This window comes from Triturus cristatus, chromosome 6, assembly GCF_964204655.1.
Source record: "Triturus cristatus chromosome 6, aTriCri1.1, whole genome shotgun sequence".
Classification (NCBI taxonomy): Eukaryota; Metazoa; Chordata; class Amphibia; order Caudata; family Salamandridae; genus Triturus; species Triturus cristatus.
The window spans coordinates 1,442,433,575-1,442,455,625 of NC_140589.1; the positions used below are offsets into that span (position 1 = coordinate 1,442,433,575).

The window sequence follows — 22,051 nt, forward strand, 5'->3', positions numbered from 1 at the left end:
TGGCAACTGCCAGCCACCCAAACCATGAGTGAACCAGCAAATTGAATTAGAAGACCTAAACTAGATAAAGTGTCAGCCTGCCAACAGGGGGCATGCTATAGTTCAAGGGTGATATATATGTTTTCTCCTCACTCCAGCTGCGCCAGCCCTTGTCCACAACAATTGCCCAAAACATCCACCCAGTTCAAAACCAGGATAATGTGTGATCAGGTGGCCGCAGTTTCTTCTCCACTAACGACTCCTCAGATAATATCGTCAGCTGTCCCCGGAGTTACATCTGGGAGCTGGGTGCTGTCTGCCCGTGTTGACTTAGATTCAGATTCCCCGTTTTCCTTCACAGATTGAGAGACTGCTTCTGATACACTCTTCGATCCTTTCATAATCGTCGCCACTGCCTGGAGGGCAGCGGTTCTTTTCCTCTCAGTCTGTGATGGTCTGGGCTTCTTTGCTGGGCACCTCTGGGGCTGACTGTCGGACCTCTTTCTTGCTCGTTCCATTTGTGTGGGCTGAGCCTGTTCACCTGTATGCTACGTTCTGGCCTTGTACACTTTTAAGCCACTCACCGGCCACCACAGGGTCGTTGCGAAAGCGAGCCTTCCCGTCCAACAGGATTCGAAGTAGGACCCCGAACATCAGGGAGTACTGCAGGCCCTCTACCCTCAGGGCCCTCTTGACCTCGAAGAATGAGGTCCTCCTCCTTTGCACTTCCATCGTATAATCCGGGAATAGGAAGAACTTACTATTATTGACTGTGAAGGAACCTGCAGTTCTAGCTTAGCTTTGTGCAGCAGAGTATCTCTATCTTTGTAATAGAGTAGCTTCGCTACTCCTGGGCGCCGGTGGGCGGGCCGGCACCCTGTGAGCATGCTAGGTATAGTGGGCCGAGAGACCCTCTGGGACCACCACCATTTGAAGCCAGTGTTCCAGGTAGGCGTTCCCGTCTGAATTCTCCACCCCATCAGGCAGTCAAACCACCCAAATATTATTTCGCCCTTCTGCGTTCTTCGCTCTGCATTCAAGTACACGGACCCTGTCTGCGAGTCCCGTGACCTGGAGATACATTGGTTTTTTTGCACAGGATGGAGGTCATCTAGTGAATACTCCCTCACCTTAACTCATTTCGCAAGTTTGTGATGCTCTGCTCTAAGCAGCCCAGTCCCACGGACACCGTGCTGATATCTAGATGCAGGGTGGCTTTGGTGCCTGCAATGGCCTCGAGTATTTTAGTTAGTTGTAGCTGCACTTGGTCCCCATAGGACCCCGGCTCCTGTCGCTGTGTGTTTGGTGTCACCTCTTGTTTAGGAGGCGCCTCTGACGGCCGTGCTCTGGTCTTACCCATCTCTACTGGAAAGGCTGCCTGCTAAATTTGTGAGAGGGTTCCCCACACTGAAAGCTCCAGAAGACACCAAGGGCCCAAGTACAGTAGTCCAGGTTAATTAAGGCCCTAAGAAGTGGCTACCACTACAGAGCAGTATGGCACACCAGTCGCAGAGGGTGTCACCAACGGTTGGGGAGGCCCAAAAGTAGTCTGCAGATGTTCAGTCTAGTGCCTTTGTCTTGCTGTTCCCCTCACAATGTACGATCACCTCCCATCTCATGGTAATTATGTGGTGTTCCTACAGAGTATGAGCGCTGTCAAGGGGCAGGTCCTTTTAGCCAGATATTTACACTTAGTTCTCCGCCTCCTCCAATTTGCACAATCACCTGTTACCACCTGTTGGTGACACAGTGCTTTCCCGGGGTTTTCAAGAAACAGCTGCCTCTGGTATTCTATAAGGCTCCCCAGCCCTACCGCCACTCCCCAACCCTGGGGGTCCAGTAGTCTCCAGTTCAACTTCAAAAAGTGTGATAAAAAAATCAGAGGCAGGACCACTCTGATCTCTTCATCCCTCGGGGGGGGGGGGGGGGAGCACTCCACCCACCCCCTTTGGGAACCCTGTGGCTGGATCATCAAGTTTGCAGCAGTGTGTGCTGTGCTCTATGGCCCCCAGCAGTCAGGACTGTGCAGCATCAGACCAGGCAAAATACGGGAGTACGGTACTCTCCACCAAGCGGGGGTGGGAGACCGTTCCTACCTATTTGCAGCCTGCTGTGTTTGCCCATGGTCTGCTCCTGCTTAGATCTTGCCGGGCGTCCCACCCCACTCCACGCTCCGTCCAAAGCCCAAGCAGGGCCCACCTCTCGTCCACGGCCGCAGCAATCCCTCCCAGCTCCTGCCTGCACAGGCCTGTCTCGCTTCTTGGCTCGTGTTTCCTCTGCAGCAGTCGAGGGATATCGCCCCGGCATTGTTTGCTGTCCAGACTGCACATCGGTCCGGTGACTCTTGCAGTCGTAGGCTGATTCCACCATCTTGTCCAACACCAGGTCTCCACCCAGCGTCGATTGCTGTGTGGGGATACCGGGCACTGGCTTGCCCGTTCTCCCTCGTCATGGCACCCACCTCGTCAGGTGATCGTTTTTCATCCCCTGAAGGCAGGGGTCCGGGCCCTATTTGGTAGGGTAATTGATGGGCTGGCGAGGAGCTGCAGGCTCACGCGTCCGCCATCTTCAGCTGTCAAGTTACGCCCCCAGTGCCGTAGACCATGTTAGCTTGTATATAAAATATATAAAATAAACTTTTCAGGTTGGTGCCAAGAGATAAAACATTTCTCTGGAGAAGTGCAGAATATGGTTCCTATAGGTCAATGATGCCCCCAACTGTTTTTGTGATCCTGGAAAGGTTACTGGATTTTCATAGTTCATTGTTACTTTTTTTTCCAGGAATTTGGAAGCAGCAGAAATCCCAGTTTACTCAGTCAAAGGACATAAAGAAATAATAAATTGCATAGATGGAGTTGGGGGCCTAGGAATCGGTGAAGGAGCGCCAGAAATTGTTACTGGGAGCAGAGATGGTGAGTCTGCATCTTCTATAGATTGTTCTCCCTAGAAATGTATTTTTTATTGCAGGGCTAGATTTTCTTTCTTTCAAATATAACATCTTTATCACATTCACTACATTTTCCACTTTAATGTTTACTTTCCTAGCCATGGTGAATGAAAGAACATGGCTGCTAGCACTTTGCTGTAACTCCTATATTGCTCCTGATTGCAGCCTTCCGTTCACAACCCTGAACTCCAGAGAGGACATCTCCCCCCCCCACCCCCCCTTTAATCTTGCAAAAAACCTATACTTTCTGTTACTTGGACGCTCTTGCTTGACATTAAATTCACACACTGACAGCTTGCTCAAACTTTGCTTCATTGATGGATGTAATGAGATTTGACCAGCAATAAGAATCTCGATTCTCCAAATTAAATGCTAAGAGAATCTGAATTTCATTCAACACACAGAGGCTAACATTATGCATTTATTACTTTAATGCTACTTCACGCAATACTTGAAAGAAGTTAACATCATAAAAGAAACATTCCAGCACAGAACATTCAATACATATAATTAGTCCATGCAGCGAGCAATCTGCCTCTTTTAAATGATGCTCCTCGCAGATAAGTACCCTACTGTGTCTTGTTATATGTAGCTATTTTCGCCTGCTTATGCTTGCCGTTTTGTTTTGTTAAGATTAGCTAGTCACACGGCTTCCAATTTATGGAACCCACTCCCTTAGGATCATTATCTCTTATTTTATTAATTTAAATTGTTAATCACTCTAAGGATCGCTACCTTTTGTTTATTTTAGTCTAAATGTGGTAAATGCCATTATTGGACCGCTTGCTAACTAAGCAAGCATGCCTTTTGAAGTGGAGCGTCTCCCAGCAGCCTGATCCCAGGCCGTCTCTGCCTGCCGATCTGAGGCGGTCTCTGCCTATAGGCCCCGGACTGAGGAGATCGCCTCAGCGCGACTCTGGTTACGTGGCCCCTGCAGTGCCATGGCAGCCTGCCAGGTGTTTTGCGGGCAGCTCCAACTACCTACGGGGCGCTCGTTGTAGGCCGCATCCGACAGAGACGTCCCTTCAGGCAGTGACGCATTTGTCAGGTTTAGAGGAAATCTCTGGGCAACGGCCCTACGCGTAATGCGCCGCCATCTTTGTTTGGGCATGAAGCAAATGCTTTTTAGGTCTCGGCTAGCGTAGGCTGCGCACATGCGCAGGCTCGCTGTCGAGATTTAATGTTTTTAGGTATTTTGTGTAAAGGGCTTTAAGCCCCGCCCCTCTTTTCCATTGGCTGGCGTCACCGTTTATGCTAAACGGTGGCCAGCCATTGGAAAAGAGCTGTTAATGACGTTTTTGCTTGGCTTTTTGAGCCGTCCCATTTGGACGGGCTCATCTGACTTCCGTTGGTCGTGAAAGCTTTCTTATCTTTATGCGGCCATGTGTTTCAAACACATGGCCCCATGAACACAAGAGATTGCTTACGACAGAAGGAAAGCAGGCCGCATGTTTATTTTTGCATCGCACTTTAAAGTGAAAGCGTGATGCAAAAATAAACAGTGGCTGACTGGCGAGCGCTTTTTTTATGTGCGTTCTTTCCTTGTTCTGCCGTGGCTGCCTGGTTTTTTATAAAGGGTTTCATGTCGAAGCGCTAGAGCGCGTACATGTGTCCGCAGCACTGTCATGAAAGCACTTTGATTTATAATGTATGGCTTGCGTTGACTCAGCGGGGGGTGCAGCCAAGTGTGCGAGGGGTCCCTTTAGAAGGCGCTGTGAGCGTGAGACAGGCCATCTCATTGAAGCCTACAGAGACCAGCTCTCAGACTGGCCACGGCACACAGCCGGGTGGATTACACACTGATATGATGCTACTGTGGGTGGGGCCTGGTTACTGGAGCTGGTGGAACAAGGGTGGACCAGAAGTGGATGTGATGGAACAGTGGTGGACTGCACCAACGTGGTTCAAAGGGGGGCGGGGGAGGGCGCGGCGTCATGAGGGTGGCTATGATGCTTCGGAGCTGGTGCGTGTGGAAGGGGGGTCAGTGGCTGCAACTGGTGGTCCGGAGGGTTGGTATGACGACACTCTGGCGGAGATGATGCCACGTTGATATAAGGCCGGAATGGTGATTTAGAGGGTGGGGGTAATGCCGTACGAGTGGTTGAAAGGCTAGATGTGGTTTTATTGAGGGCAGTGCAGTGGCGTAATGCACTGCCACGAGGGTGGATATGACTTCACGGTGGCTGAAGTGAGTTGTCCGGAGAGGAGATATGACGACAGGCTAGCATACATGGCGCCATGAGGTGACCGGGCGATGTAATCCCACGAGGGTGGTTCGAAGGGGTAGACATGGTGTTTCTCGCTAGAGCGCATACATGCGTCCGTAGCACTTTCATGAAAGCATTTTGATTTATAATGTATGGCTTGCGTTGACTCAGCGGAGGGTGCAGCCAAGTGCGCTAGGGGTCACTTTAGAAGTCGCTGTGAGCGTGAGACAGGCCATCTCATTGAAGCCTACAGAGACCAGCTCTCAGACTGGCCACGGCACACAGCCGGGTGGATTACACACTGATATGATGCTACTGTGGGTGGGGCCTGGTTGCTGGAGCTGGTGGAACAAGGGTGGACCAGAAGTGGATGTGATGGAACAGTTGTTGTGGACTGCACCAACGTGGGTCAAAGGGGGGCGGGGGTGGGTGCGGCGTCATGAGGTTGACACGAGGGTGGCTATGATGCTTCGAAGCTGGTGCGTGTGGAAGGGGGTCAGTGGCTGCAACTGGTGGTCCGAATGGTGGGTATGACGACACTCGGTGGAGATGATGCCACGTTGATATAAGGCAGAAATGGTGATTTAGAGGGTGGGGATAATGCCGTACGAGTGGTTGAAAGGATAGATGTGGTTTTATTGAGGGCAGTGCAGTGGCGTAATGCACTGTCACGAGGGTGGATATGACGTCACGGTGGCTGAAGTGAGTTGTCCGGAGAGGAGATATGACGACAGGCTAGCATACATGGCGCCATGAGGTGACGGGGCGATGTAATGCCACGAGGATGGTTCGAAAGGGTAGACATGGTGTTTCTAAAGGGGGTGTAGTGGCAGAAGGTACTGCCAGGAGGGTGGGTGTGACGTCACTCTGGCTGAAATTAATGGTCCGGAGAGTGGATATGACTACACGCTGGCAGAGGTGATGCCACGAAGAGGGGGTGAGGTAATGCCAGGTGGTGGATTCAGAGGGCGTATCTGAGGCTGTAAATGATGCCAGGGAGGAAGAGTGCTTCACGGGGAGAAGTGATGCTGCTGAGGGTGTCAGGCGGGTGCCTCGGAGGGTGTGTGTGACCTAAGGCCGGCTCCTGATAGCGTCGGTGTCACCCCTACGCTGCTCACACGCAGCCGGAACTCCCGGGCCAGGGTTCCATCTGTTTTGCCGCTTTGTCCTTTTGGAAACTGCAGCGAGCCCCGAGCAGGGTCACACTTCCCTTCCAGCCTCTCTGATTCATGGCGGGAAGCGCTGCTGCCCATCCAGGGAATGCGGCGCTCCCCTCACTGGTTTCTCTCCTGCGCTTAGAGCACATTGGCCTGATCCCGACTCCCCGTTCTACCCTGGTACGGCCCAGTGAGTGATACTGCACGCTGTGGTATCGTGTTTTGACACTGTCAGTTGCCGGCTTTTGACATGGGCGAACTGAGGCCAGGCCCAGGGCGTCAATCTGCAGAGGGGCGCAAGGAGATGTGTGCATTAAGGTTATGCGAACAACAGCGCCCCTCTCATCTTGCTCCAGACTTGTCCGTGCCCTGTGTCCTCCTTAGTTAGGTTTGCCACTTTAAACTGGTTTTATTCCTTCTTTATCATACGGTAGAGGATTTTTAACACCCCATTAGCCCCTTTCCTAGCCCTCTCGTCTCACTCTGACTCCCGCAGACACACAACAGCAACACTCCTATCGGCAAGACACAGGTGAGCTGTGGGTGAGTTAGGTGAGCTGGGGGAGAACCATAGATGTTTGTGTTCAGTGGCCATTCACTGCTCAGCCAGGGACTGACAAGTGAACACAAAAGCCCCCCTCCCCCCCGCTACCTCTTTTTATTCACTAGCAACAGCGCCAAATTTCTATCCAATCAGGGCGTTCTCCTATCAAAGGCCACCTCTGACTGTAGTTAGGTTCTGTCAGTGGCCCTGCTCTCTCTGATGCTCTTGTTAGGTGCTGTCAGTGTTTCTGCTCTCTATGATACTGTTGTTAGGTGCTGTCAGTGGCCCTGCTCTCTATGATACTGTTTCAGATGCTGTCAGTGGCCCTGCTCTCTATGATACTGTTTCAGATGCTGTCAGTGGCCCTGCTCTCTATGATACTGTTTCAGATGCTGTCAGTGTTTCTGCTCTCTATGATGACTCTTTGCCAAGAAACCAAAGTCAGCATCATGCCAACTTCTGCTACTAAAGTAAGCGAGACCACTTCTCCCACAAAGTGACTTCAAAACTGCTGTTCAAGCCCTTGCACCGTCACACCTGGATGGTGGAAACTCACTGCTCTGTGGCTCCAAGACTCGACACTGGCACCCTTGAGAGTATCCTCCACGCTGTAGCATGGCTCATCCACTGCCTGAAAATATGTGATCACATCAGCCAAACCGGAATGCACTCTGCTTACTCCCTTCAGCGGTCCACACATCCAGAAAACAAGCATTTGCAATGCAACAGGTCTCGCATTTGCAAAATTTTAAGCTACTAGCATTGTCAATGACAATGCCTTTTATTTATGTTTTCAAAACCAACACATACATAAAAGGTTTGTGATTTACAATGCCAGTAGCTCAAAGTCTCGCAAAGGCGAGACGTATTGCATTGCAAATGCTTGTTAAGTATCCTGGGCGGACGACAGGGAACACTGTAAAGCATCCTGAGGAAATATGAATGTTATGATCAGTTATGTCCCCTATCTTAGACCCCAACGGCTCCATGTATATGCTACAAGTACATGTATGTTCCCTCCAGTTCCAGTTATGAAGACGCAAATACATGTGCGTCCACCGTTAACATGTCCTCTTTCAGATCCGCCATGAATGGGTCGGATATTCCGTTCCTAAGTATGAAAGGCCACCGACTTTATGTGGTTCACTTTCCCCATTTTACAGTTCAGGCGAATAGGCCCTGAATTCTGCCATCAAGCCTTTTCCTGCCTTCTACCTCTGACAGCTCCAGTCTGAGCTCGCATCTGTATCCATGAACTTTGTCCTACTCCCTGCGCGGCTAACGGTGCCTGACTCGGCCTGTTGCCTGCCAAAAACTGTATTTCACCTTCAAGATTATCTGCTCCGCTCCTCATCCAATGCATTCCTGTCTAGTAGTTTAGGTAAACATTCTTTCAGCTACCGAGCAAAGGGCCTGGCCTCACTGTCCTCATGCAAGTAATTCATAGCCCCTGTTACCATAGAAGATTCCTGCCCCCTCGCATCTCATGTAGACACTTAGACGCTTGTACACGCACTAACAGTCAGTATAGAATAGATTTCGTCCGAGAGACCTTTCCTTTTGGATAACACAGTTCTTTAAACATAAGATATTAGATATGATTTGGGATTAGGTTGACTTGACCCCCCAGACTTCTGTCTCCACATGTAGAGCTAAATGTCAAGTCCCCTTCACCCTCTAGTTGCACGTCAATCACACGTCATGCAGCTGCGCGCGCATCTCTGCCAAATATTTCTGCTGACATTGCAGTATTCTCTTATGGATCCACCCACTTGTGACATCATGTATAATGACGTTTCTAGTTTACGCCTATATGTACGCCTTTTTTCATTACGTATGTATATTCTTATCTGTCTTATCAGCTGTTACGCCTCCTGCATCTGTCTTACTGTAATGCATTTCATATATATACAATGACTTGTCAATAATGTATTGTTTTTCCCTTCCTGAACCTGCGTGGTGATGGAATTTAATGCCTATGGTTCGAACCATAATTCCTTTGTAGAGGAATAAAGCCTTTCAGAACCTCTAATACCACGGATTCTGCCTCTTATTTTACTGAGTTATTCTTACTAGATTTTACCGCATCAAAAATAGTACAGGTAATTAAATATTTACCACATAAATTGGCGCCCGAACAGGGACACTTTCTCATCTCACGCGCCGGAGGTGCGTTGCAGGCCCGGTCTCCTGCCACAGCTGGACGGACAACAATGCGTACCCGCAGGATTTCCTGTATCTCCCTCCGGCCAAGCGGGGGTGACTGAGGCTGCGATCAACACCCAGACGAGGCGGTGAGAAGTGCGAAGTATCCCGACCAGAGCCTAGCTGAGAGAGCAAGATCCGAGGTATACAGAGGCCCACCAGATTCCGAAGTTCCGCGTCGAGTCGAGTCCAGTCCGGTCCAGTCCAGTTCAGTTCCGAGGCCTTCCGTTCCGTGCTACCCGGTGAGTACCGTTGCCGGGGAGGCATTTAGACGTGCACATAGTTTGTGCCGGTCAAGACGGGTTTGGGTACACAAATCCGGTCTGCACTGTTTCAGCAGTGTATCTGTACTGTTTAGCAGTATATCTAGTATGTCTTGTATATAATTCAGTATTATCTAGTGTTAGTATTATGCCAGTAACTAGTTTCTTATTAGTTATTATTGTTCGTTAAATGTTAAATGTTAAATGTTTTAATACGTTCTACATATTGTGGTGTGAATGACTGTTCATTATTGTGTTTATTGTATTAAGTGTGTTCAAGATTAAGTAACAAGGTCTAAAAATGCCGCTCTTTTCGAAATTAAGACAGATCAAAACTAGAAAAGGGGTACTCGAAGAAGCTGTTCCCATTCCACCTAGGGACACTCCAGGGTACTTTATGTATCATAAGCATGGCCTAGACGCCGTATTATTTCTTGATTTATGGGTGGACTACACCAAGGATTTACCAGAAAGTCAGAGGTGGCCCGCAGCTGGGACCTGGGATGCAGATTGCATCATGAGAGTAGAAGAAGAATTATGGAAAAAGAAAGCCAGACAGTCACAGAAAGATGCCATTGGATTATGGCGTAAAGAATCATATAGACGTACAGAAAAGGCGCTCAGACAGGAAGAGAAGAGTAGGGAGAATTCAAATAAAGCCCGAGAAAATATATTAATTGAGGAAGGTACCAGAGTAAAAACAGAACAAGTAGACAGACAAAGAAACACCCTTATGAATGGTATGTATCCTCTTCTGGCCGAAGGGTTACCCAAGGCTACCCCGGAAATACCGAAAGACTTGCCACCTCCATTGCTCCCGATAAAAGCACATCCCAAAACAGCAAAAGATGTTTTTCTTTCTTCCTATTTAGACGATGTAGCTCCAGAATATGTTAATACCACACCACACACACCGCTTGCCGATGGTGTTCAACGCCAAGATCATCCGTCTGTATCCCCGCGACAACAAACTCCTACGCACGTTCCCACAGGTCCGTCCGTTTCTACCGCTTTTCCCGCATCTACAATTTCTATCTTACATCCAACAAATCCTTTCGTGCCCAGCACCTCAGATGGTGCTACAGGAGGTACGACAGACATTTTTGCCACGCCGCCACGAGGAAATAAATTGACCCTTAGAGAATTAGCATGCCAACGTACACCCCAACTAGCAACTTCCGACATGTTTAAAGACCATCTTGTGGATTGTAGATATGATCCCGTGCCAGGTAAGCAGGATAGACTGCTACTGTCATCACTACGCATACGACGAGCTACAATGTATTTAATGACGATACCAGGAATGGTTGAGCATCTAGACAATATATATCACTTTGTCCAATCAGGGCGAGGCCCTGAAAGTATTAACGAAGCCATGGAATACCAGAAAGTGGATGTACAGAGGCAACTGTTACGCTTTTTCATAAACTGCGTGATCAGGAACCAAGACAGGCCTGAGGTAGATCATGATACCATGCAGAAACTCGCCAAATGGGGTCGGAATATATCAGACGGGAAACATGATAGACAGGCGTGTATAATCGCTATGTACCGAAAGATCCGCAAAGAAGTAGAACGAATACATAAAGACAGATTAGAGACAGACAGAATTGAATCAGAGGGAGAGGAGGAGCAAGAATCAGAAATGGCCGCAGGACAATTAGAAACGATGGCTTATGTAGGTAGAGGAAGATCTCTTAATAATCCTAGATGGTTTAATGATCCAATACGTCCGATACGCCCAGAATGTAATAGAAATTTCCAAACCCCTATGTTAAATATAAGGTCTCCTGAACACCTATTTCAAGCCGCCGATAAATTACTCCGAGACCGAAGGGGGTATCATATGCTCGATTCTATGGATGAACAAGAATTAGCCAGGTCAGCAGTACTATGGGCTGACAGTCCCGGAAAATACAGTGATGATGCGCTAGCACACACATTTTTGAACCTTACCCCAGACGAACAGCGTTTAGCTGGTATATACATGATTCAACAACTCCTTATATTATATAAAAGCCAACACTCCGATCCTGGTCCCCTACCTGACATATTGACAGAATTACTCATGAATAGATGGAGAGGTTCAGGTACTGATTTAATTAAAGAAATTCTAGAATTTCGAAACCAGTATATTGTTTTCGTATGCCCAGAACATGTCTCAGTTCCCATCAAGGAAAGAACAACGTATTACATGGACAGACAGAATCCCTTACGCGAAGTACACCCTATCAGAATTGATGACGATAATTTCAAACGAGTGTTTGTGTACACACCTATAACTAAAATTGAATTATTAGAGATGAAGAAAGTAGTACCTAGCCATGACAAAGACCCAGCGGGTTTCCACCGTGAGATAAAAGACATGTTACTCATGGGAGAGTATACCTACCCTGACATTATGAAAATATTAAAAGTATTAATGCCTGCTGGTGTTTACGAAAAACTCAAAGAAAAGGATTGGGAGGTGGGAGACCAAAAGATAGATTGGACAGCATTAGAAACCGAAGAAAAGGCCCGAGCTCCAGGTTCAGGGCTTGGGGACAAGACTACAGCACTACCAGGATTACTAGTGCAGGTACTGCCACGTTTATTAAGTACGAAAAAGGAAGACTGGGGTGCAATCTCAGCCTGTAAACAAAAGCAAGATGAAGACACTAGTGATTTCTATTCCCGATTTGAAAAATGTTTTGGTATAAATAGTGGCATAAAAGCAAGTAGCGATTCATATACACATCTGTTTGTGACAAAATTAGTTGAAAATTCCCTGCCCCAAGTTAAGAATAGAGTATTGAAATTCGAGAGTACCTGGCAAGGTAACACCCCGTCACAGATGTTACAAATGTTACAATATCATCACAATAGAATTAGAGAAGAACAAGAACATGAACAAAGACGTATGAAAGACACGAAAATGAAAATGCTTGTGGCTCAGTCAGTTCCAGCTGACGGTCATAAAAAGGGTGATTCCGCAGGTCCTGTAAAAGGGACATGCAACTATTGTAAACAGTCAGGTCATTATATACACGATTGTGCAGTTCTGAAACATAATATCGCCACGGGTAAAACCCAGGAGAGACCACGTCCACCTAGACAGGATCAGAACCAACAACATATCCCTCAGCATGCACAATCTAGGCCAGCTCCGCAACAGGCAGCTCCACAACAGATCGTAGCCACATCACAGCAGCAGCCTATTGCTGCCACACAAGCAACAACGCAACAGATGTATCAGTATGCACAAGCAGATTATCCCGATTATCAGCGATACACATGAAATAGCCTAGAGAGGGAAGTTGGCTTACCCCTTATAGAGGTTCCTGTAGATCAAGAGGGACCTTATGTACATAGTGAACTATTAGGGGAAGACAGAAAATTTTTACTTGATACAGGGGCAAGCAGAACAACTATACGACGCAGTGAAGTTCCAGGGGCACCCCTCTCAGGCTCACAGAATATTTCCCTTGGATTCTCAGGAAAGCCTATCATTAATGAAGTATCGCAACCCCTTCCACTTACAGTTGGTCCATTGACACGAACTTCAGATTTATTGCTTACTAAATCATGTCCAGAAAACCTGTTAGGTATAAAAACGTTGAAAGCTCTAGGAGCTATAATATGTTGTTCTCCGGAAGGAGTACGATTATTTTTACGTGACTTCAAAGGTCACTACGTGTCCAGAGACATGGATCACCGGCTGCAGAATTTACCTACACATTTATGGGCACAAGGCCCCACTGATGTTGGTTGCATGAACATTACACCATATCGAGTCACACTAAAAACAGGAGTGGTACTACCACGAATGCGACAATACAAGTTACCACCAGATGCTGTAGTGGCTTTACTGCAAATCATTGACGAGCTCATTGCACAAGGAGTGGTTGTGGAAACGGACTCAAATGTATGTAATTCCCCGATAATTCCGATTCTTAAAAGAACGGATCCAAAAGCTCCGCCAGTATATCGATTAGTTATTGATCTGCGCGAATTAAATAAATGCATTGTACCACAATACCCCGTGGTCCCAGATATCTCTTCATTACTAACAGCTATTGATTCAGGAGCAACGTTCTTTACTGTAATTGACCTCAAGAATGCCTTCTTTAGCGTCCCAATCGATCCGGAAAGTCAATACTTGTTCGGATTCAGTTTAAATGGACGAAGTTTTAAATTCACACGCGCACCTCAAGGATTCACAGAAAGCCCCAGCATCTATAGCCAAGCACTCAAACGAGAACTTGACAGTATCCACATGCCAGTCAACACTGCCCTGCTTCAATATGTCGATGATCTGCTGATCACCGCTCGAAGCGAACCTGAATGTGAAAAAGCATCACTGACGGTTTTACAATTTCTAGCCGACAAGGGGCACAAGGTGTCCCCTTCTAAGCTGCAATTCTGTGTCCAGCAAGTTGTTTACCTTGGGCACTTGCTGTCCAAGGAGGGAAGACAGCTTACACCCGACCGCATCCAGTTAATTGCTAACATGCCACCACCCAAGACACAGAAGGAGGTGCGGGCTTTTATAGGCCTCACTTCATACTGTAGGCAGTGGATCCCTCAATATGCATTTCTAGCAAAACCACTCATTCAGTTGACAACACAGGAGGCAGCCACATCGACTGTCCTCCCTTGGACTCAAGAACATACACATGCCTTTGAAATCTTAAAGAAAGCTTTATGTCAAGCACCTGTTTTAGCAACACCATGCTACAGTAAACATTTTACACTTTTTGTTACAGAACGCGAAGGTACTGCCTTGTCAGTACTCACTCAGGAACAAGCAGGATCACACAAACCATGTGCTTATTTTTCTAGTACATTAGATCCCGTAGCCCAGGCTCTTCCTGCGTGCCTGAAATCAGTAGCAGCAACAGCTTTAGCAATCAGACAAAGCGATGCCATAGTATTAGGACATCAATTGACAGTACAAGTACCACATGCAGTAGAGGTTCTTTTGAACCGAACGCAAACACAACACTTGACTATAGCAAGACTTACTGGTTACGAATTGACATTGTTTCAGCCACACATAGAAATCAGACGTTGTAGTACATTAAATCCTGCTACTCTTTTGCCAGTAAACGGAACAGACCCATTAGCACATGATTGTATTGAAGTCATTACTATCACGACGAAACCCAGACAAGACTTGACAGATATCCCATTGTCAGATCCAGACCTGACGTTGTATGTAGATGGTTCATGCATGAGAACAAATACAGGAGAGTTAGTGGCCGCGTATGCAGTCACAACAGACACTGAAGTCATCGAAACAAATTGTATTAACACTTTGTCAGCTCAAGCAGCAGAGCTCATCGCTCTGACACAAGCCTGTATTCAAGCCACAAATAAGAAAGTCAACATATACACAGATTCACGTTATGCATTCGGAGTCGTCCATGACTTCGGCGTGCTGTGGCGAGAGAGAGGTTATTTAACTTCTCACGGTGCCCACATCCAACACGGACCTCTCATTCAAGCTTTATTAGATGCAATTCATCTACCCACTGCAATATCTATTATGAAATGCAAAGCCCATACGAAAGTTACCGATATCATTTCTCAGGGTAACGACCTAGCTGACAGAACAGCTAAACAGACTGCTCAAACTCACACAACTGACATGACAAAGACAATAGTCCCGACACCAACACATTGCATGACAGTTAAGGATCCCGCCCTTGATGTAATTGACATACAGACACATGCTACACCAGAAGAAATAAAGAAATGGACTGAATTAGGAGGGATCCAAACGGATCAAGGATGGATGACGAAGGAAAAATCTATTTGGTTTCTTCCCGACTCCATGGTTCAAGTCATCATTAACACAATACATAGTCCAGCGCACCTAGGAGAGAAAGCTATGCTAGACAGCATTCAACACATCTGGTTCAACAAACATTTACGAGCAGCTGCTAAACAAAAAGTTCGTACCTGTATGATATGTTGTCAGTTCAACCCAGGTAAAAGCATTCCCGTAGAACAGGGTGGATTTCAACCTCCTGATCACCCTTTTGAAGTCCTCCAGATGGATTATATCCAGATGGAACGATGTCGAGGATTCAAATATGTTCTCGTAGTTGTCTGTGCTCTTTCCCGTTGGACAGAAGCCTACCCGGTTTCAGATTACACTGCCCCGACTACTGCCAAACAGTTAGTTCGAGAATTCTTCCCACGGTACGGTTTACCACGTGTTGTATACTCAGATAACGGCCAGCCATTCTCATCCGAACTAATGAAACACGTTTCACTTTTGTTAGGTTACCAATGGAAATTCCACTGTGTCCGACATCCCGAGGCAGCAGGTCTCGTGGAACGCCATAATCAAACTCTGAAAATTAGATTGTCCAAAATATGTAGAGAAAAAGGTGTTGATTGGATAGTAGCCTTACCAGTTGCACTCTTTTACATGAGAATGGTAGCGCATTCTCGAACAGGGCTATCCCCATATGAGGTGATCTTCGGTAGACCACCAAATATGTGGGGGACGCCTATACCTCGTAAAATTACTGATGTTGACTGTAATATGCTGACAGATTACCTGGCTTCCTTGATGTCTGCACTACAATCTTGTCGTTCACAGGTAGCTGCAGCTTTTCCCGATAACACTGAGGTGAAGCCCCATGACGTGGTTCCAGGTGACCTGGTTCTTGTGAGGAATTTCGACCGGAAGACCCAGCTGGAGCCTAGGTGGCAGTCGCCCAAACTCGTCTTGCTAACAACAAGGACAGCCGTGAAGATTGAGGGACGTAAAGGGTGGTTGCACTCGAGTCATATCAAGAAATTGTATGGACTACCGTCCGATGTGAACACTCAGCCCTGCATTCCTTCACAGATTGATTCAAAGCTCCCCTTGGTTGAACAGACGAAGAACGAACTCTATAAACTGAAACTAAGGTCTAGCAAGTCAGACAATTTGATTGTTTAAGTCCTCTCCAAGGTGAATCGGTTGAATTTGTCTCTGACATGTATCCTCTAGACCGAAATAGAGAGAGAAATCGACAGATACAGCTTAAAAAGCATGCGTATTGTAAATCACTTCGTAGTCACTGCACAGTAACATTATTAATTTTGTTTTTTCTAAGTCTTCTGATCATCATCACAAGTGTATTACTACATATGTATTACCCTATTTCTAAACGTGTTTACAATATTACTGCTGAACATTCTTTTAGCGAATTACCCCCGCATGAGTTGTCTTATAGATTTGCGCTGCGCAATAACACTTTCATTAGTATGTTACATCATTCCCATCAGACTAGCAATGCTACAAATTGTTGGATATGTGGCCGACTCCCTCCCTATCAGAACTATAAGGGAGTTCTGCCTCTCTTTCCGTATCCGTTCACACACAATGGCTCCTGTGGAGCATGGTTTAGTTTGATAAATTCCCTAGATTCAAATTCAGTAGTTTATCAAGACAACTGGGTATGGGGAAACCTGAACCTAGTTTTACTTAAAGTCTGCTACCCTAACAAGGAGGGACTTCCCAAAAGAACAGGAACTGATCTAGAAAATGAAGTATATGGATTAGGTAACTTTACACTTAACCTCATGATTCTGAATGTTGAATCCGAAGCTACCCCAATCTTGCCCGCTATGTCAGTATTTCCAGTTAAAGGTGAATTATGTGTAAGAAAAAATGGTTCAATACACATGGGCCATAGTAAATGTACCACTGTAGTAGAATTCAGTGATCAAGGCAAGTCTACATTTAGAGCTTCTCGTCATTCCTACTTCATATGTGGCCAGACTGCATATATACGGTTACCTCTAGATTGGGATGGTACCTGTTACATCGCATTCCTTCTGCCACCTGTTTTCCTAGCCCCTCCTGATTATCACAGAAATACCCATTTAGTACACGATAGACAACAGAGAGATCTCCCGATTGTTGATTACACTGAAACGGCATGGGAACAATACACAGATTTCAATAAAGGTTTCTTTCCCTATATAGGTACAGTCACTAATAGTAAGCTGATACGTAGATTAACTAGAACCCTTGAAGCAGTAGTAAATGAAACTACTTCCGCCTTAGGCAACTTAACAGAGGAGCAGTCTGCGATGCGGATTGTTGTTCTTCAAAATCGTCTTGTCCTTGACGTCATCCTGGCCGATAGGGGCGGAGCTTGTAGGGTCATCGGATCAAGTTGCTGTGTTTTCATACCAGAAAACTCGCCGTCAGTATATAAAGCCATAACTCACCTTCATAAGATTGTAAGCCAGATACACCAGAGTCCAGGCACCTGGACTTGGTCCGGTTGGTTCTGGAGCGTGTTGTCAGCCTGGGGATGGAGGATCCTATCCTTCCTAGGTATTGGCTTTCTCATACTATTCAGTTGCTGCTTATGTCTACAATGTGGGCCAGCGATTTGTGGTCTGTGTGCCACATCGTGTATTCCACATCCAAGTTTTCGCTCAAGATCCCGGAAGAAGAAAGAAGAACAAATGATGCTATATGAACAGATTGATGGATTGATGAAGATCGATATCTCCTGAGGGTCCGTAGGGGACAAGGAGGGAATGAGGAAATATGAATGTTATGATCAGTTATGTCCCCTATCTTAGACCCCAACGGCTCCATGTATATGCTACAAGTACATGTATGTTCCCTCCAGTTCCAGTTATGAAGACGCAAATACATGTGCGTCCACCGTTAACATGTCCTCTTTCAGATCCGCCATGAATGGGTCGGATATTCCGTTCCTAAGTATGAAAGGCCACCGACTTTATGTGGTTCACTTTCCCCATTTTACAGTTCAGGCGAATAGGCCCTGAATTCTGCCATCAAGCCTTTTCCTGCCTTCTACCTCTGACAGCTCCAGTCTGAACTCGCATCTGTATCCATGAACTTTGTCCTACTCCCTGCGCGGCTAACGGTGCCTGACTCGGCCTGTTGCCTGCCAAAAACTGTATTTCACCTTCAAGATTATCTGCTCCGCTCCTCATCCAATGCATTCCTGTCTAGTAGTTTAGGTAAACATTCTTTCAGCTACCGAGCAAAGGGCCTGGCCTCACTGTCCTCATGCAAGTAATTCATAGCCCCTGTTACCATAGAAGATTCCTGCCCCCTCGCATCTCATGTAGACACTTAGACGCTTGTACACGCACTAACAGTCAGTATAGAATAGATTTCGTCCGAGAGACCTTTCCTTTTGGATAACACAGTTCTTTAAACATAAGATATTAGATATGATTTGGGATTAGGTTGACTTGACCCCCCAGACTTCTGTCTCCACATGTAGAGCTAAATGTCAAGTCCCCTTCACCCTCTAGTTGCACGTCAATCACACGTCATGCAGCTGCGCGCGCATCTCTGCCAAATATTTCTGCTGACATTGCAGGATTCTCTTATGGATCCACCCACTTGTGACATCATGTATAATGACGTTTCTAGTTTACGCCTATATGTACGCCTTTTTTCATTACGTATGTATATTCTTATCTGTCTTATCAGCTGTTACGCCTCCTGCATCTGTCTTACTGTAATGCATTTCATATATATATAATGACTTGTCAATAATGTATTGTTTTTCCCTTCCTGAACCTGCGTGGTGATGGAATTTAATGCCTATGGTTCGAACCATAATTCCTTTGTAGAGGAATAAAGCCTTTCAGAACCTCTAATACCACGGATTCTGCCTCTTATTTTACTGAGTTATTCTTACTAGATTTTACCGCATCAAAAATAGTACAGGTAATTAAATATTTACCACAATCCCATTGACATTTACAGTCTCTCCAACTCAGCTGTTTGGTCCAGCCCATGCCCTTTGTCGAATTCTTCGTCAGCCCACAGCGCTTGCCTTTTATTTAAGGATCTTGTGTTTTAAGCCTTTATTTAGAGCTTTCTTGTTGCAGACTATTCCTGGTCTCGCCTTTTTGACTTGAATACATTTACTGTTCCTCATTATAGACTAGCATATCTGATCAGGAAGGAGAGAACCCTGAGATTTCACTGGGAAAAAAACAATCAACGAAGAGTTGATCAAAAGCTAATTCATCATGAGATGCGAACTTGTGTACAGGGGACCCTTTATCAGGTCATGGTTATAAGAGGATCTGAAGACTAAGGGGATCACAGGTCCATTTCAGGGGAAAATTCTGCTCATGGCAGCAAAGGGGTTCGGAGGAAGAGAAAATCTAAGCATATTGAGAGAGGGGCTATACCCTTTAAAAATATGGGAGATCCAAGCACCTTGAGGAAGGTCGGAGATCTAAGCACCTTGCAGAGTATGGTGTCCAAGAGGCACAAAGCTGAAAGGTGTCCGATACGGCACAACAAATTCAGATGTCCCAAGTGACATTCAAGTTTTTGATGTAGAAGAGGAGAAACCTCTTTACGAAACCCCCTTAGATGATAGGTTTTGGACCTGGATCGAGAGAACTCTTTCCAGGGGATGATACCCACTCTACATTCAAGGCTGTAATCAAAGATCCCTTAGGAGAGAAAATGTTTTCCTCAGACAACATCAAGCCCCCTAGGAGTGATGAATGGTGGCCCCTTTACCATGTAGCCAAGTTTATCAAACGGTGGATTCGGAATCCACTTGAGAAGGGAGCCCAGAACATTTTAAAGGCCGAATGTTCGAGGCCAGTTATACATGATATGGTGTGCCTTACCCCTTATTTAGACCCAGAGCGCATCACCTTTCTTTTCAAGCTGGGTAGAGACCCTGAGAAGGCACTTGAGGTCCCTTAAATCATGCCAGGACCTCCACCCTAATGTGGTTGGACCCCTGGCAACAATTATTGACATGTGGAGGAGGCGCACACCAACAAACCTCTGCTGGATATAGACCTTCTCCTCGGGTGGAGCCAAAGGGCTACAGTCCTCCTCGGGAATGCAAACACCGGCCATAATGCCGAAAGGCGTAGTGTTGTGCTAATGAAAATAAATCCAAAGCTTGGTGATCTTGCAGAAAGAGAGCCTTCTGAGAATCCAAAAGGACATGATCAAAACGCAAAACACTGAGCAAGTATGTTGCGACATTTACAGCCTTCGACAAGGCGTAGTCTAATATGCACAAAGTCTTCAGCCCAGGTGTTTTTGGACATGCCGGCAGAAGTAGACTTTCTTCCGCCGCGGCTCCCAGAGGTCACACTTCTAGAATTACAGACAGCCAAGAGGCCTCAGTTGAGGCTGTCAGGCCGGCACCACTACCTATCCCCAAACAAGACACGACCATCGTGGAAGAGGGACTAGGTCACGTGGATAAGGCTTGGCCACATATCGGGGCGAGTACTGCAATTTTACCTTCTGGCCTGGGAAGAGTGGGAGGATGCCTCAGACTTTTTCCCCCAAGTCTGGGAAGCAATTACACAAGATTCTTGGGTCTTAGAAACTGTCTGAGGGTTCAAAATATATTTCTGGAAAGAATCTTTTCAGGCAGTTCCTCCAAGAGACCTGAATTTGACCACTGTTCAACAGCAAATTGTAGAAGAAGAGGTAAAAACTTTGTTGCAGAAGGGAGCCATCCTACAAGTACATTGAGAGCACAGGGTTTTGTTTTCATAAGTACACTGTTCCTAATGGAAAAGGAGGACAAGGGTGGAGGCCTGTTATCCACCTAAGCGATCTAAACAAGTTCCTAGTCTACATGTGCTTCAAGATGGACGAGATCCATCTTTTAAGGAATATGTTGCTAAAGAAGGATTGGCTAGGGAAGTTAGATCTGAAAGTTGCCTACTTTAAAAAATAAATAAATAAGAGTTTTAGATAGTGCAAACTAGACCCGAGGATATCCGTTAAGAAAGCGCTTTACATGAGCACCAGTTTCGTTACAGATGGACACATTAATTTTGCTAGGCGCGGGGAGATTAAGTGATTTGCCCAGAATCACAGGATGTTGAGCCTCATTGCTGAGGCTCGAACCCGGTTCCCCAGCTTCGAGGTCGACCGCTTGAGACGTAAAGCTACAATTCCCATGTCCAGGGTGTATCAACCTCACCTTCAATTCACCTGGCAGGGTCGACTTGATCAATTCCATGTGCCTCCCTTTGGACTCTCGTCGGCACTGTGGTGTTTTACCAAGGTAATGAGAGCTGTAGCATCCTACCTCAGGGAGAGGGTTATATGGATGACTGTTTATTAGGACGACATCCTCATCATGTCCCAATGCCAAGGAATTTGCACATGGTCTTGTCCCTCTCGCAGTGTTTGGGCTTCACTGTAAAAGAGGAGAAATCCCTTCTTGCCCCGTCCAGGTCTTAAAGGATTAAATGCATAATGGTAACCTCTGGTCTTGTAATGAAGTTATTCATGCTGCTTAACTGGCAGCATTTGCATCAGGCAGATTTGACCAACCTTAAAACTTTGCATTATCTGCAAACTACAAAGTATTACGCAGTAGAGTTCATTTACTGTGTTGTGTCTTGCTGATCTGAAGGTGCATACTGGCCAGCAACCTCCATCTTTGCTTTCCAGTTGAGACTGTACATTCAGCCCATTTACTACAACCAATAGAAACAGGATTTTGACCCTGTTCCAAACACAAGCCAGACCAAGCTGCTCTGTAATACATGTTGATACCCGGGGCCAAAACGTCTTCAAGGACTACCACAATCTTTGAGGAACGTCCCAGGAGAAGGAGCACAGACCGAAATTCTCCCCATAGCAGTCCCAGTCTCCTGGGGGCTCCCTCACAACGGCTTCTGGTTGTTCTTCTATGGCCCTAGCCTTTAGACACGAAGAAGAGGTTTGTCCTTCAGGGATCCTTTTGACTACGTCCTGTATC

General features: G+C 46.4%; 1 protein-coding gene across 1 annotated transcript in view; it reads left to right on the forward strand.

Moving 5' to 3' along the window:
- The window catches only part of DNAAF10 (dynein axonemal assembly factor 10), a 98,946-nt gene that overhangs the window by 47,223 nt on the left and 29,672 nt on the right, over nucleotides 1-22,051 (forward strand). Inside the window, exon 3 of the mRNA XM_085612504.1 lies at nucleotides 2,761-2,891. Coding sequence (XP_085468630.1) covers nucleotides 2,761-2,891 — 131 coding nt within the window. The remainder of the gene's footprint in view (nucleotides 1-2,760; nucleotides 2,892-22,051) is intronic.